The sequence below is a fragment of the Numenius arquata genome, chromosome 10 (assembly GCF_964106895.1).
Source record: "Numenius arquata chromosome 10, bNumArq3.hap1.1, whole genome shotgun sequence".
Classification (NCBI taxonomy): Eukaryota; Metazoa; Chordata; class Aves; order Charadriiformes; family Scolopacidae; genus Numenius; species Numenius arquata.
In genome coordinates this window covers 45,472,502-45,489,478 of record NC_133585.1, presented here as the reverse complement: position 1 = coordinate 45,489,478, position 16,977 = coordinate 45,472,502, and the positions used below count along the sequence as shown (strand labels likewise).

At 44.4% G+C, this 16,977-nt stretch overlaps 1 protein-coding gene across 1 annotated transcript in view; it reads left to right on the top strand.

Moving 5' to 3' along the window:
* The window catches only part of SCFD2 (sec1 family domain containing 2), a 196,645-nt gene extending 179,668 nt beyond the window's left edge, over nt 1-16,977 (top strand). Inside the window, exons 6-9 of the mRNA XM_074154896.1 lie at nt 2,586-2,731; nt 6,194-6,328; nt 10,986-11,105; nt 15,101-16,977. Coding sequence (XP_074010997.1) covers nt 2,586-2,731; nt 6,194-6,328; nt 10,986-11,105; nt 15,101-15,193 — 494 coding nt within the window. The 3' untranslated portion in view covers nt 15,194-16,977. The remainder of the gene's footprint in view (nt 1-2,585; nt 2,732-6,193; nt 6,329-10,985; nt 11,106-15,100) is intronic.

The following is a 16,977-nucleotide window of genomic DNA, read 5'->3' as shown; positions in this document are numbered from 1 at the left end:
TTACATTAGGTAGGAGCTGCTTATCTCTTACATGGCTAAAACAGAGAAATCTTGTCTCTTGGAGAGAAGAAAAATCTAGTAACGCAATAATGAGATATAGCTTTTCATTTTAATTTTCATTTGCAAAATGCTTTATAAATGTTAACTATGAAATATGCACAGCCTCTGAGTTGGGAGCTGACAGGGACTGTCCCATTTTCTCATTCCTGTGTTTTCCCATGGGCAGGGTAAAAGCACAGCAACAATACCAGATCCGCTCTGAATATTTTGCCTGTGCTAGTGATAAATATAAACCGGGATTTGTCACCTCAGACTTTATTTATCGACCTCATCTGTCCAGGAGGCATTCAGTATCACTTTTTTCAGCTGATGGACAGTGTTCCCTTGCACATAAACCGGCACGAGATCACTCGCAGGAGCTGTCTCTCTGATTTCACCAGTGGAGCAGGGTAATGAGCCGCAGAGTGGGGTTTGCGTTCAGGGCTTTCACTGACAACGCACAGGCTCCTCAGCCAAGTATAAAAACTAAGCTTTGGTCAATCTGAGTATCAGAGCACGCAGATCTTGCACATACATAACAACAAAAACACTTCTGTAAGTTATTTTGCCCTCATTTAAAAAAATATTAATAATTTCAAGAGCCCCGTCCGACAATATAGGAGTGTCTGCCTTAGGATTATAACACAGGAGTCACCATGACCTGGTTTGTGTTCGCTTCGTTGCTTTGTGAGATATAATGGCATAAATCCTCGCCAGCTTGGTCCGATGTAGCCCTGCAGAAATACAGTCATTTTATCTGTTCCCTGGGGAGGGGATCTGATTTGGAGCCTTTCAACAAATAACACTCAGACGAATGAAAGCTTATTGTCCAGTCACCATCTTGTAGGAATAGTTTCAGACCTCTATAAGTGTGTGTATGTGTATATATTTTTTATATATATATATATATTCTGCTGCACAGAATGCAAAGATGTGAAAGTGATCCAGATTAGCTGTTACAAATTCCCTGTAAATTTGGAAAGTACCACCTTTTTTATTGTTTCTTTAGTGCCTAAGGACTCCATGAGAACTCTGTCCTCTGTCAATATAGAGGAAATTTTGTTCAGAGTCCCCCCACCCAAAAATCAAGGCTCCTTCACGACAGGTTTCAGTGTCTGTTTGCAGCGCTGGGCTCCACTGGTGCAGGGTGGTGGGACCTGCAAGGAGACCCCATCCTCTCGGCAGGATTGGGGTAAGTGTTTTCAGTGGTGCCCAGTGACAGGACAAGAGGTAACAGGCACAAACTTGGACACCTAAACATGAGGAGGAACTTCTTTACTTTGAGGGTGGCAGAGCCCTGGAATAGGCTGCCCAGGGAGGTGGTGGAGTCTCCTCCTCTGGAGACATTCAAAACCCGCCTGGACACGTTCCTGTGCAACCTGCTCTGGGTGGACCTGCTTTGGCAGGGGGGTTGGACTAGATGATCTCCAGACGTCCCTTCCAACCCCATATCATTCTGTGATTCGGCACAGACATAGAGGTTTGCCCATGCAGGACCGCTTGCGGGACCAGGGGTGAACACACAGACCACTACAGCAGCATCCCCTGGAGAAGACACTGGCAATAAGCAGGACTGAGTGTGTGTTTGTGTGTGTGTGTGGCAAGAAGGGTTGTTTTGCGATGGATCTTTCACCACAGGGATGAGGAGTCAAGGGAGAAGAGAGGCGGGCAGCAATGTCAAGTTGTGTTGACAGGGCAATACAAACACCTGGCGACCCAGTTATCTCTTACCTGGATAATTCTCATCAGCAGGTCAGCTCAGAAAGCATTTTTTCAGTTCTTCTGTGCAATATAGGTCCTGTGGTGAGGGGGATGGAGCCAAGGCCAAGAATTTCTCTTTGCCAAGGCACTGCCTGGCCACCTGGAGGGACCTTTTAGGTGGTCCTCTAAACTGAGTTTGGCCTCAGTGGAAGATAAGCATTATATCTTCACAGAAGTGCTTTGGAAAAGTACATTAAGAGTAATAACTGTGCCACTTTGAGGGATAAGGACTTTTTTTTGTGATAATACAGCTCTTCCCAATGTGTAGCTATCATTTCCTCTGTATTTAGAATGGATTTTTCCCATTTTTCTTGTCTCGAAGGTAGGAAACGCATTTGGAGTCAGCAGGCTGCCAGCCAGGGCCTGGGTAGGATGAGGAGCAATTCCCCTCTTGGTGGCTGTTTGACCCTGCGGAGACCAGCAAACCAGCTGGCTCCTTTCCACCTGGGGCTCTTCCTCAGGGCCTGCTGGCATGGGCTCTTCTGTTTGCTGTGGAGAGCAAATGATACCCTGCGCCCATGAAATTGCTGTCTGCTCTAGGTGACAAACGTGGTTAGAGGGGTGCTGTTGGCTGTGCTCGCTGTCTAGGATTTATGGCTTCCTGCTTAGCTACAGAGACCCGGGCCGTGCTGAGGACATGCTGTCTAACCAGCCCCTGAGTTTCTGGAATACAACATGATGAAACTAATTTAAAATTTCTGCCCCGTTACCTTTTGCTATTGCTTATTATCAAAGCACTTGAAAGTTTTTCACTCGCTCAGCTCCACGTTTCTTTATTTCTTTAGGCTGCGACTCGTCGCTGAACCTGACATCTCAGAAAGCCACAGATGCAGTGGACGATATCTTTCGGTCCCTCAGGGATATTGCGAGAGCTCGAACGCACATGAAACAGTTTAATTCCATACATAATCCAGGCAGCAACACCCACCAGGCAAGTGGATCTCTTTTTTTCCCTGTGTATGTGATTTCTCTAGCATGCTGTCAAAATTACAGCACTAATTTTGCTGATGTGCTAATCATGTACATGTTCTGCCCACGTGGAAGATATTTAGGTACAGATTTTGTAATTGACCTAACACCAAGAACTTCCTCAAGTCCTTCATCCAAATTCTGGCATATCCATGTCAATAAAAGAATTGTCTGAGGGAGAAATTTGGGATTTGCTCTGCAGCGCTCTGATATGCCATAGATGCCTGTGAAAGGCAGGGCTAGGTCAAGGTGTTTTGGACTAATACCTCTCATGGTATCCGTACGGCAACTATAATCCCGTGTATTTTCTCTCCCATCCCTACATGTGCCAGAGGCAGTCCCATTTGTAAAGAGGTGAAAAAGCCATCTTTTGTTTCTAAAATATGAACACATGAACAATGATATCTAAATATCTAAAGGGCAGGTGTCAAGAGATGGGGCCAGACTCTTCGGTGGTGCCCGGTGACAGGACAACAGGTAACAGGCACAAGCTGGAACACAGGAAATTCTGTCTCAACATGAGGAAAAAATTCTTTGCTTTGAGGGTGACAAGAGCACTGGAACAGGCTGCCCAGAGAGGGTGTGGAGTCTCCTTCTCTGGAGATATTCAAACCCCACCTCGATGTGTGCCTGTCCAGCCTGTTCTGGGTGACCCTGCTCTGGCAGGGGCTTGGACTAGATGATCTCCAGAGGTCCCTTCCAAGCCCTACCATTCTGTGATTCTGTGATATTACTATATCTCATTAGGACTAATACACAGTGGTTTTCTCTCTCTCCATCTCCCCTGAAGTGTTTTAACTTTTTCAGTTAAAAATAGAGTTTTACAATGGAAAGCACATACAGTGATTTAGAGACACCATAAAACTTGATTCTGACCTTAAGCCAGAAAAAACCCCTTCCAAACTCATAAGTATGCTGTAGACCAGCAGAGGGATGTAGTTCAAATTAAGCATTGCTTTGTAAGAACAAGAATCAGGAGTGTTGCAAAATGTCGCTGGAAAACGAAGGTGGAGGAAACCTGTTACTGAGGTATCCTATTATTTAGGACCAGTCTTGTGTCTGAAATGGAGAAAATTGTTAAACATTTAATACAGTTCAGTGGGGGGACAGTCAGATGATAAGAAAATACCCTCTAAAAGTTTCCTGGAAGTTTAATTAGCATCAGTATGTTCTTTGGATGTAACCCAGGTTGTTTGCTTCGGGCTAAACGCTGGAACGCACCAAGGGATGTATTAACACCGTGCAGCCCCCTCATCTGGCTATGGGATGGATTTAATTGCTTGAATAGGACCAACCCTCAGTTGAGGGCAGTTCAGCAGGTTTAGCGTAGCAGAAATAAGCAGGCAGTACGGTTTTTTCCATCATACACACAGCTCTCTACAAATAGACTGGCACGTGTTAATCCATGGGTTGCGTGCAATCAGTTCAGCTCCCCTGAAGAAGTCGTGCCCTTCCCGTGGCCATACGCATTCCCGTATTTTGCCTTATATTGTAACTACTTCTCTTTTCCTTTCATCTTGATCTCAAGTATATTCCTTCATCCCTCTCCCCACCTCCTTCCTTCCATCCCTCTCCTTTTCTCATTCCCTTTCTTTTTCTCTCTTCTTCTGTCTCCTTTTCTCCTTATAATCTTGTCTGAGTTATGTCCCATAGCCATCAAGGTTTTTAAAAATTGTTTTAAACACAATTTGTGCCCTGCCAAAATTTAAAAGTTGATAAAAGTTTCGTTATATGAGTTAGAAATCAATGCAGCTATTGGGGCTTGTATAAAGTAAAAAATCCCTAAAAATGTAATAGATGAATTTCAAGTCATAAAAGATTTTGAAAATATTTGAAATTAGCATAGCTAAAAAAAAGGTAAGTGATCATAGTATCTGCCTTTTAGTATCTGTATAGCTGAACTGGATCATTTTGAAGGGCACCGAGTTTTGGCGCTGAAAATTCAGACATGCAAAATCATAGCACATTTTTAACATCTTTTGAGTACATAGTTTTGTCTGAAGTCAGATAATATTTTTCCTTTAATTTCATGCAGTAAGCCTCTCTGTTTAACTGTGATTTGAACTCTACTCCAAAAATATTTCACTCCTAATGTCTTTCTGTTCCTCATCTAGGAAGATATTAAACAGATTTTTATACATGGGACTTCATGCCTGCATGTGTATTTTCAAACAGTTGTTTATTGCATGACTAGATTTGACACAAATCTTGGCACGTTCTCCTAAAAGATCCTGCAACTCATGTCTGCTGTAATTTGCTTTGTTGGCTCAATCAAAAATTATGCACGTGTTGTGAGAAGAACAAGATGAGTTGTATAAATCTTCGTTGACAGGATTGTATTAAAAAACTGTACGTTTTGCTTCTCACTGTAAAGTGTTGGATGAAAAACATTTCTTTAATTACTCCAGAAAATTTTAGTTTCAAGCCAAGCAGCTTGCTTTTTATTTTCCATCCATTTTTATGTTTATCTTGCATGATGTCTCTTGTAGATACCATCTTTACAAAATGAATGATTCCCTTAAGATATCTGGGGGATGATGTATACCTGGGCCAGTCCCAAAGGAAAACAAATGGGCTAATTTGAAAGCTTCTAATTTTCTAAGACTGTTGCACTTCCTGAAACGATTGTGGTTCCATTACAGTTTGGGCGAAGTTGAAAGAAGCAAAGCAAAGCTCCATCTGTAAACCAAGTAAAGTCACATTTTCATTAAAGAGCATCTTTCCACAAATCCCTAAAATTTTTATCTTGGAAACTTTTTCAGGATGGCAGTGTGTTTTATACTTTGGCAAGGGAATGTGGAAATTTCTAGGCTACTAATTCATACTCAGCACAGGTTTGTGGACCCTGAGGAGGATGAAGGGTGGCTCCTTTCTTCCAGAATGCTGACCATTTATACCTTTACATCTTCTACTTTTCCTGGTCCCTAACTTCTCTGAAGCTCTGACAAACATAATATCGGTGGGGTTCTTTGGCATGTTTTTCTCAACATTTTCCACAGGTGGAAGTATTATATAGAGTGCCCTGGCCGTAGAAGCAGAAGAACTAACAGAGACTCCTTAGCTCTGCTCTCCCATGAGGGACAAACGGGCAGGTTGGCCTCTTCCCAGCCCTGCTGACATCCAGGCTTCAGTGCTGACATGATGCCTGTGGGAAGGCAGGAGAGGTCAGGTAGCAACCCCTCCTAAAAATCCCCATTTAAATGTTTGTAAAATCATTACAAAAGGGATGAGATCTTGCACGATGGGCAACAGGGTGTCATCCCTACTGCTATCCCCTTCTGTACTACCTCCAAAGAGATGTTTTTAACTCTCTGAATGATTTCCTTTCTAGGATAATTACTTTTGTTACCTTTAATGGAAATAAAACTTCTAGAAGAGTGGTTGCACCAAGTCTAAACAGCTTTACTCTGTTCTTTCTGTGCAGGCTTCTTACAAACCGCTGCTGAAACAGGTAGTGGAAGAGATCTGTAATCCTGATCGACCTGATCCTGTTGATATTGAGCACATGTCATCAGGCCTCACCGATCTCCTTAAAACTGGATTCAGCATGTTCATGAAGGTAAACCAGGCTTCCCAAACTCATCTGTAAGGTTTTCCTGAGGTCATAGCATCATATGGCAGTAGATGATTTTGTTTATTTGGGTTGATATTGCTCAGCAGAACTTAAGGGGCAGTTAGGAGAGTTAAATCCTTGCTGGGGGGCTGGGAATAGCTTGAGGCACCACGTTGCAGGTACAGTACAGATGGGTAGCACCTGCTGAACAAAACAAGAGGAATGGAGCAGACTAGACACCTCAATAAGGGTGATGCTGGACACCTAAATAAGTACGATATGTCTGCGAGGAGGCAATGTGGCTTTGCTAAAGGGAAGTCCTACCTCATGTAGCTTTCAGAGCTCTTCAGAGACACCCAACAAGGAAATTGATAAGCGAGTGCCAGGTAACATAAGCTACCTGGATTTCAAAAAGGCATTCCACAAGGCACCTCATCAAAGGATTTTAAGGACACTGAGCAGCCTTGAGACAGGAGAAAGGTAAGTATGAGCAGTCAGGTCTCATAAGGGAAGGAAGGTCATCAAAAGAGCTCTATATTCAGTGCCTTTTCTATAACTTGATAGGTTCAACTTGCACTGGGGAGGAGGGAAACCTGTTAGTCAGAAATTGCCTTGTGGATGCTCTTAGCATGTTTTAAGACAGTCTTTCTACAAGGGCTTTCTGTGCTTTACAGATTAGCCTATGCTAAGTGTTCGTTCAGTGTCTACGGAGATGAAGTGTGGAGTAGCTAGCGTGCTGTACATGCAGCTCTGTCTTACTCCATACCCCAACTTCTCCACTGAAGAGTTTTGTGTACGAGTATGGAGTATATTTTGGCAATATGTACCTGTAAGCACCTGCATCTCTGCTAGTGAGAAGAATGTCCTACTGTAAGGAATATGTAACAGATGAGCAAGTGAACCTTGTGTTGGATGAATATTTCATAGGCATCATCACATACCTCACAAATGTGTCTGTGCTTGCTCATTTAGTTTGAAGCCTGGCTTGTTGGCAAGTGCTCGATTATTACATGAAAGAGTTTCTGACCAGCCTGTATTTCTCACACAGGAGGATCTTCTCCGCTTACCGCACCATCAGGACTGTAATTATTTCATGAGCTTCCTTATATTTTTATTTCTTCCTCAATGCCTGAATATAAATATCAACTCACATAAACACGCTTTAGTAAGTGATGGACTCAGGCGTGTTGATCCAGGACAGACTTTTAAAGACACCTCTCGCACAGAAGTTGTTTCTCTTGTGGATGTGTTTGTTTTGAAGCTTAGGGAAGGTGAAGGGAAAAAGCCCCCTTACAGCAAGGATTCCTCTTTTGACTGGTGCTCTAGAACGCACATGGTTTATGATGGTCTGAGCTTGGTATCGTTGATACCAAGTGCCTTGCATGGCAGTCTAGTTTCTAGTGATCAATGTGTTTTCCTTTTTCCACTTATTCAGCTAAATTAATTAGTTTCTGGTTGGTCACAAATGCAAATGCATTGGTGCTGGTGTCCTGATTGACAGAGATAGCCCTCATGGGGCAGTAGAAGTTGTTTCTGCTGACTTTCCTCAGAGGAAAGGGCTGTGTTTGTGATCTGCCATGAGAACAAACGTGTCCTCCAACCCCTTCCTGCTTCATTTTTGGAGTTCTGTTGACCACTGTCACCCTACTTTCCCGTCTCCCCCTCTCCCACTACTCCACACAGACACATGCCCCAGCAAAGAGCCCTCTATCCATCAGCATCTTGAGGAAATGCAGCAGTGGTGGGCTCGGAGCTGGAGAGAAGGCTGGTATCCAGCTGGATGTTCTGCTCAAGGAAACATTCCTCCTTCTTCTTTCAGGCCCCTTCGCTCAATGTGATGGGTTTGCTTTTTTCTTGCTTAGTCTTTCTAATTGCCCGAGATAACTGTCCCAATTTTTTCAATGCGTGGCATTTTGAACTGAAAGTGAATTTCACTTGGGGATTTTTGCAAAATTCAGATTTCACAGTAAATGAGATTCAGAGGCCTCAGAAGTGCCCCAAACCAACCAAACTTTAGAAGGATCCCAGAAGATAGGCGTTGCTTTTGTTGCAGTCCATTTTAGTTCTTCTATATCACAGAAATGAGCTGTGTTTAGCTACACGCAGCCAGTTCCTTCAAAAGAGAGAGCCTTGGGTGGCTGTATTATCAAACAAAAATCTTGGCAGAAACTTGCATTCTTAACACAGCCAAATATTTTGTACCCAAAGTATTGTCCTCCTTCAAAACACTTGTGCATAGCATAACAAAATTACAGATTCCAAGACCCTTTTCATTGCAATTTTAATTTAATTTAGAGTTTGCATGCCTAATAGTATTTTTAATATGCATTTCTGGAATTTGTGGTTTGAACTTTAGTCTTCTGAAAAATAATAAGTTTTATATAGGCACCATGTGTTTGGATCTAGGTTTATTTTGACTGAAGGAAATGATTTGTCAAGACGTTTTCTCTTTAGTATTGCCATGAAAGCTTGTGTTTTCCGCTTAATGCTCTTATACTGGGTGTCCTTCCAGTGTGCCCAATGTTACGCCTGCATGTCTGTGATGAGTTTGTTGTCGCTAGGAAAGATGTAAGGAAAGAGAGGCTTTATTCAATAGCAAGCTTCTGAAGTTCGAGCTCTTTGCATACGTCTTGGGTCACTCAGAAGCTTCGTGAGATGGAGTGGAGCTGTTTGCTCTTGCAAGAGGGTTAAGAAGAGCAAAGATCCATGAACAGGAATAAAATAGTCATTCCTGTATTACCTTGAAGTGCCGTAGCAGAGCGTTTTGTCTACTTGTATCTTCACCACCTTTGCGAGAAGTTATTTCTTTAACCTTGTGTCACTGCCTACAGCATGAAACATTCTAATATTTTAGCAAGTAATAGCTCTATATCTCACCTGCTTTGTAAGTAAATACTTAGGTCTTACTTAAGCTCCTCATGGTGTTTGTAAAAGGAATGGACTTTTTTTCATTTGAGGTTGACACTGTGTTATATGCAGATAGTAAGAAGTGTGAGTAAGAAGTCTGATGTGGGGAAGTGCATAAAGAAAGTCTTTGTAAGCTCTGGTGTATCCGTTCAATTGGTCTGTTGGTGGAAATGGAAAATTGCTCAATATCACACCAGAATTGCAGGACACCCTGCTGAATTGTAGTGTATGTGCTCTCTGTGCCATCCGTTCAGTGAAGATGGCTGGCAAAGGGGGGACGATTAAGAGAATAAACACCCAGCACACAAATACTTAGCTCACTAATATATCGATCTAAGGCTTTTTGTACCAATTTCAAACTCCCAGGGAGTTGAGATGCTCCCTGCCTGGGGAGCAGCATCAAACAGGGAGCCCTGTGTAATCAAAGGCCAGTTAGCCTGGAGAGAGAGAGCATGCCATCCCCCGTGCTTGCCTCAAAGGGAAGGGTCTCGTCTGAAGGTTGCCAGCCAGAAAGCCTGACAGAGCTGCAGGATGAAAAACTGCCCAAAGAGTAAATACAGGGCAGCCACAACAAGGAAGAGAAGACGAGCTGTTCCCTCAGGAGCTGGAGCTACAGGGATCAAAGGCAGCTTCCACGGTGGTGAAGCACAGGAACCGCGCTCCACCAAGCATGGGTTGATGACCACTTTCATTCTGTCGAGTGAATGCTGTCAAAAACCTACGCTTGTGGAAGGAGAGGGGGCGGAGAGTCTAAAAAGGAGCAAATTAAACTGTTCTCACCATCACTTTTCGCAGCCAAACATTTGGAGTGTTGCGTACTCGAAGGTGGTGTGACAGGAGCAGTGGCACGGGCTCCATTGACATCGCTCCCAAAGACTGGAGCAAGACCTTGTCAGGGGAGTGTGTTTTATCAAGAAAGAAAGAGTTTTCTGGGAAATGGCAAAGTAATCAGACTTCTAGAAGTGGTTAAGAGGAAACTGATGTAAAGCATCACCTTCACGTTTAAAATTAAAACGTGGTTTTATAAAATCTTAACTGGAGTGGAATGTTTGTGCCATTTTAGTTATAATTGCGGGAAAATGAAACAAGTACTTTGAGTTATAGTTTCTCGATATTAGTTACAACCCAGTCATAGAAGTATTGAAAACCCTGAAGTGAAACAACCTAGAAACTGATTTTATACTATAATGAACCTGATTTATTTTCATTGGATGAATTATAAAGGATTATTTGCTGGACTGGTGAAAACACATTACTTATGATTCTTTCCATTGCTGACCTTAGGCAGGGATTCTAGCATGTTTAAGCTGGACTTCTTCCTTCTACTGGGTAGTAATTTACCCCTCATTCCTTAAAAACCCATGTGTGCATGTGTCCAAACTCTGCATCCACCCAAGTACTCTCCTCCCAGTCTGGGAAAGGGAGGAAAGAAATGAAGAAGGAATGGAGGGAGAAGCCCTCAGACCTCATGAGAAACTCCTCTAGGAGTTTCCTGGAAACAGTCCATTAGTTTTAACTGGGCATCATCCCCCATTGATTTCCTTCTCAGCTGCTACAGAAACCAGCATTCCACGAATATTTCTTTCTGAGCTTCCTCATTAGTCTTCCTCCAGCAGGTCAGGGAGCCGATCGCTGTTAGTCCATAGATTTGGAGCTGGACTACTACAGCTCCAAACTGTAGTTTAGAGCTGGACTACTACAGCTCCAATTGTAGTTGCTGGAGCAACTACAAATAATGGTTTCCTTCATTTTACAGGTGAATCGCCCTCACCCTGGTGATCATCCTCTTCTGATCATCTTTATGGTTGGCGGAGTGACAGTCTCCGAGGTCAAAATGGTAAAGGATCTGCTAGCAACACGCAAACCTGGTACCCAGGTAAAAACAGCTGTAAATGTACAGTTCCTATCTGAACAAAGAGTAAGAAAATTAATCAGATAATGTTCCTTATAGCACTGGGACCAAACCTACACGAAGCCACAGCCACATGGACAGGAACAGTGTTAGGATTCGTTTGTGAAACATCTATAGGCAGCAAGTGCTCAGGCACCAAGGGTCTGTTTTTTACATGTTAGAGTTAGGAATAAAAGTTCAAATTCAGGCAGGAGAGTTCAGAACAGACTGGCATTATTCTGAAGGAGCTTTCACCATGTCTCAAAAGATTCATTTCTTGGTGTTCTTTATAAACAGAAACATTTGCTGCCCAAAAGGCTACAGGCTCCCTGGCAGTGCATCTAAAGGACATAGTGCAGAGATGCTTAGGAGGAGCTTGCCAAGGGTCTGGGTACCATCTAGTGACATATCAGTGGTGATCCCGCAGACAAGTCAATTGGCATTGCTGAGGAGCAAGATAAATTAGCCCGGATACAGCTGTACTGGTTTCTGTTCCAGCCCAGGTATCTCTGATAGGTGTCTGACCACTAGATGCCTTAAGTGGCCTGAAGCGGGTGATGTGGAGAAAGCCCCAAGTCTCTGCAGCCCTTGGACAGGCTGTCTGACTTCTTGGAAGGGGATGGCTCCCATGGTGAAGCTTCAGTAGCGTCCGCGTGGCTGGTCTTTGCCTCTTCCACTCTCTGGCAGCAGAACTTGACCAGAGCAGCTGTCATCTGAATGGAGTGGGGAAGGAGAGGAGGAGGATGGATTGGCGGTGGTGGCATCCGAGATGTTAAAAATCAATGTTAACTGTGGAGGAGGAATCAGATATCTGCTGAGTAGTGCAGATACACAGGGTAATCTAGAAACTGCGAAGAAGTGCTTTGTAACCAGCTGCATCGTAAACAGAGGTCTAATTTCCAGGGTGGCTTGTAAACGTCTTGTTTTCAATTCCTATGGAATGCAGTTTTGATTGGTGAGAAATCGTTAGCAAAATGGAACCAACCAAAGGCTGAGCGGCCCCCGTGTTTGACGTGTTTTCCACGTTTTAGTTGTCTTTACACGGCAGTCTCAAGCAGTATTTTGTAAGACGGAGTGCCATTTTTAGCGATGGGTTTTTTTGATCTGATAACACGTTTCTCCCCAATTAGCCTGTTGCTAATCTCCTCCAAACAGCGTGTAAAATTCTTTCCCGTCTTGAGGGGGCATTGAGTTGTGACACACTGATGGACAAGTTAATCCACACCCGAAATGTATTAATACACCCTGAAAGATAAGCAGGGGGTTAACACGTGAGCTGGTGGAGAACTATGCAGGGAGACTTTTGACTGGCTTTCTAGAGGGACTTGAGGCTTGACAGTGGTGACATGGGATCTGGTGTTGCTTTGCTTGGGCTTAACCCCAGCAGCAGGTCACCCTCTGAGGCAGATTCCTAAAGAATTTTAAGCTTTTTACTGCATCTTGCCCTTTGTCCAAATGTGCTGTTTTAGAGGTGAAAGGACTCGGGGGGAGAGGGGGGAGGAGGAGGAGAAAGAAGAAAAGAAGCAGTTGTGCGAGTCTCTGATATAAAAAAAGTTTATGAGTTTGTTGGATTTACCTGGATTTCTGCACTATAGCTGTGAATATGTGCCACCTGTTTGGGATTATTCTCTTTTCAAAAAGCCAGGCATTTGTCTAACTCGAGCCAGCGTTTAACAGAGCTTTTTTGTGGTGTTCAGGCAGCCAGGTTCAGGCATCAGGGGAACACTGGCCTCCCAAGTCCCTTCCAGTCAAACAAAGCACTGACATTTATACTAATTATTGGCTCTTGGAGAAATGGAGAGACATGTGGGTGCAAAAATAAAGAATTGAGGAAAGTAACAGAAAAAAAAAACCTGACGGGACGCACTGATTACTTCAGCAGTTGTTTGGAGTTGAGGCAAATGACATTTAAATGTGGAGTAGGAGACACACGTTTCCATCCACAGAACTGCTCTGCGTCTGAGTATGAATGACAAATTTATTTCTCATGGAGGAGCACAAAGGAATACAGCGTTTCCTACGCATCATTTGTTTTTTGATGGTGGTGAATAGCTCCCCTAACCTAGTGAGAAGTATCCTACTTCCACTGGAAGAAATTACTTTTTCTTTTTTTTTCCCACTTTAATCAGGAGAGTTAAAAAAGGGGAAAGAGCCTGAGGGGGTGTTTCACCCTCCCGACACACACAACCGTCTGTGTGGTTGTGGCTGAGGCATGCAGACAGACAAACCCCTCCAGAAGCACCATCAGATGTTGCCTGCATCCTTCCCTGCCCTCTGCTGAGGGGGAACTGCCCCTCACAGTGCAGTGGGTTGGGATGGGAGCTCCTGGCTCCTCCACCTCGGCTGCCATGGGGACGGGTAGCCCTTCAGGCGAACAAGGAGAAGGTCTGCAAAGGAGATACACTGTCCTGAAGAGACCTGCCTGAAGAAGAGATGGACATTAGTTATCCGGGCAATTCCCGCCTTCTCTGTAAAAACGAAGAACAAATATTCACATTTATCCCCCTCAATGAGCAGATACTGGGGGGGAAAGGAGGGAAGTCCCACTGTATTTCACGGCATCCTTTTCAGGCATTAAAGTCACAGCTCCTATTTTTCTCTCTGATCTTGCTATTAGTTGCACAAATCCCCTCAGGGTTCAGTGGTGGGACTCGGAGAAGAAATTGCTTTTATCTGGCAGTGGCTATTGTTGATGTTTGGCTTGTACACCCAAAAAGCTTCGGTAACGTGTCCCCTCATGTTTTTCAGAATTAAGCTGCGTGATAACAAGATGAGCACATACTGTGCTATAGTCTGATTCTCACGTAACATAAGTAAGAGAGTGTCAGCCTTTGGCATCTGCAAATTACAGAGTTTTTCATCCATAGGAAGGAGAAGAGATAATCAGTGTCAGTTTGCCGCAGATTGTGTGGGAGGACAAGGGAAGGGGAGAAGTGAGGGGGAGACTATCATCAGTACAGAAGGGATCTGTAGTAACTTAACTCTGGATTCCTTTCATTATTTGAAGTGAAAAGATGAAAGAAAGAACAACAAAAAAAGGTTGAAACGCAGCACTGCCGCACATTTGAGCCGTGCGATGAAAAGCACGGGCGGTTTGATCGCTACTGCAGGAAAGGGGGACACAGCCCTTGTTGATCCTTGTTGTTCTCCTCGGATTTGCACTGAAGAAGTAACTTCATGTTCAGGTGGGCTGGTAAGATAAATGTGCCCCCATGTCCTTGCCTGCAGCCCCGACCCTATGGACGCTGCTGAACTTGGGGCTTTCTAAGAGCAGTGTCCTACAGCTCTGACCCTGAGTTGGCTCCACGCAGCCAGAGCGTACACGCTTTGCCCTGCAGAGAAGACTTCACACTGGGCATCTTCATACTGGTTTGGTTCTCGCTTAATAAAAACAGATACCTGCCTCTAGCAGGGTGTGTATCGTGGCTGTAGTGAGTGATGGTTTCATTCGTCAGACCCGTCTTGGGTTAAAAATTTCAACAAACAAAAGCAATAGCATCCTGAGAGTGCTTGAGATTGAGCCTCGGTCCTGATGTGCAGAACAGCCCGTGCCTGTTCTGAGCAGGGACTGTAGGTCCCAGCAGCGCCTCTGTGGTGCTCACCTTCCCTTCAACTGAGAGGAAACAGCCATCACTCAAACCTGTATGCTACAGGAGAGGAACCCCCAGCTCCACCAGCTGCTGCCTTGCAGTAAACGCAGTGGCAGTCACAACAAATCACCAGGTAAGATGTGGGTAGAAAAGAGTCAAAGCGCACATTCATTAAGAGCACAATGCTACCAGTCATTATGCTCCTTAAAATGATTTAACTACGGTTATTAGCGAGCAGACAGTTTCACTGGGCAAGTTGTATTGCCCTGCCAGTAAACACCAGGAACACACAGCCTGTCTAGCGCTGGGTGAAGCAAACAGTGGCTCGTAGTGTGGACAGTCTTGGTCCCCTTCGTTTTGACTTGCTGTCTCATCTCCCCCTTCTTTCAGGTGATGGTGCTCTCCTCTGCACTCCTGACACCACGCAGCGCTATTGAGTTGTTGTTTGCCCCAGACCGTCTCCAGCCTGACACCGATATCTGAGGAGGGAGGATCTGTGGAGATGAGACCATGCCTCGGCTGGAAACATCACATCCCTGGTCTGTCACCCTTCCCAAGAGCCTTCCGAAAAATGACATGTCCCCTGCAATTATAGAATCACAGAATGGTTTGGGTTGGAAGGGACCTTAAAGATCATCGAGTTCCAACCCCCCTGCCATGGGCAGGGACACCTCCCACTAGGCCAGGTTGCTCAAAGCCCCATCCAGCCTGGCCTTGAACACTCCCAGGGATGGGGCATCTACAGCTTCTCTGGGCAACCTGTTCCAGTGCCTCACCACCCTGACATGGTTGTGGCTCCAGCGGGGTGAAGCAGCCGGGTATCTGGCTGCGGGGCAACATGTGCAGCTCACAGGCAGCTCTTCAAAATGGCCCAGTTGTCCAGAAACAACTCCCCCTCTTTAACGGTAACACCGTGCGGTGCTGGATCACCCCAGCCCCACTCTGCATGGCCAGGATGATCACTTGTAATAATTCCCTAGAAACAGAGCAGCCGAGGACCAGGTGATGCCGAATTTACCCTCCCTGAGCAGTACTTTTCTCTCTTGAGTTTTCCCGATGGTTTCGCTGGGGTCGCTTCTGGTGGGAAATGCTGCTGAGGGAGTGAAAGGATAGCAAAACCCACCCTCTCTGTCAGGCTCCCTTGCAATGCGTGTGCCTTATACAACATTAACCACCTCTGCTCTTACTTCATCCCTCACCCCAGAGAGGTGACAGAGCGCAGCCCTAATGGAGCAGCTCCCGGACCGGTGGTGGTCCCCCAGCAGGACTGGTGGGGGCAGAGAAGAAGAGCCAGACCCAAGGGCTGGGTTACGTGGTTGCTTCTCTCTCAGCTTCCTCTTTCCTGCTCTAGTTTCTCCACCCACAGTCCCGGGAGAAGAGGCTGTTTCTGATGGCACGCTTCTCTGTGGGTTTATGCAGGAGGACATATGGGCTGTGATGGTTTGATGATAACCCTGGAAGAATCCTCCCCTCTCATGCATTTAAAAAAAAAAAAAGAGGAAAAAAAAAAAGAAAAGCACGATCCCATTTTTCAAGAGGCCACAGCGACAGATTATTTCTTGAGCTAGATTTCTGATTAGCGAACAGCTTTTATTTTTAATTTATGATCGTGAAAGAGCTGCTATCAAATTCATTTATGTAATTTTTCCTTATAAAACTTCGGTACAATCTGTGATTGAAAAGCAGCAGCCAGTAGAGATTGTGATTGCCTATAAGCACCAAGACTTCCGAATCGCAGCGTAAAATGCTGGAGCTCTAAAGCTGCATCCTCTTGCTTCATCCAAGGGATGCTAAGGCTGCTGCTTACGCTGGGATGAGAATGTGGAATTATAAGTGACGTCCACTCTATCATAGCATTCCTTATTATGCCGAAGGAATAGGTTAAATGGGAAGTAGCTTCTTAACCTTTGTTCACTAGCTAACCTAAGTTCTCTTAGATGTTTAAAATGGTCTTCAGAAAAGGGTGCATTTTGATTTAAATTCACTTTTGGGTGGCTGGAAGGAAACAATGGACCGATTATAAAGCATGGACAATGTTGCCTCTATGGAAGAGAGATTTATAAGAATGACTAGAGAATGGAACTTTGTGCTATAAAAAATGAGAAATATTATGAGATTGCAATGTTAAAAGCTCAAGAAATAGTTTGAACAGAGCAACTGGAAAGCAAATAGCCAACCTCTTGGTTTCTCTTCTGTTCTTCTGTACTGTTTAATCTTAGAATACAGATGTTTTATAAATTCTATAATCAATAAATTAATGCTCTTAC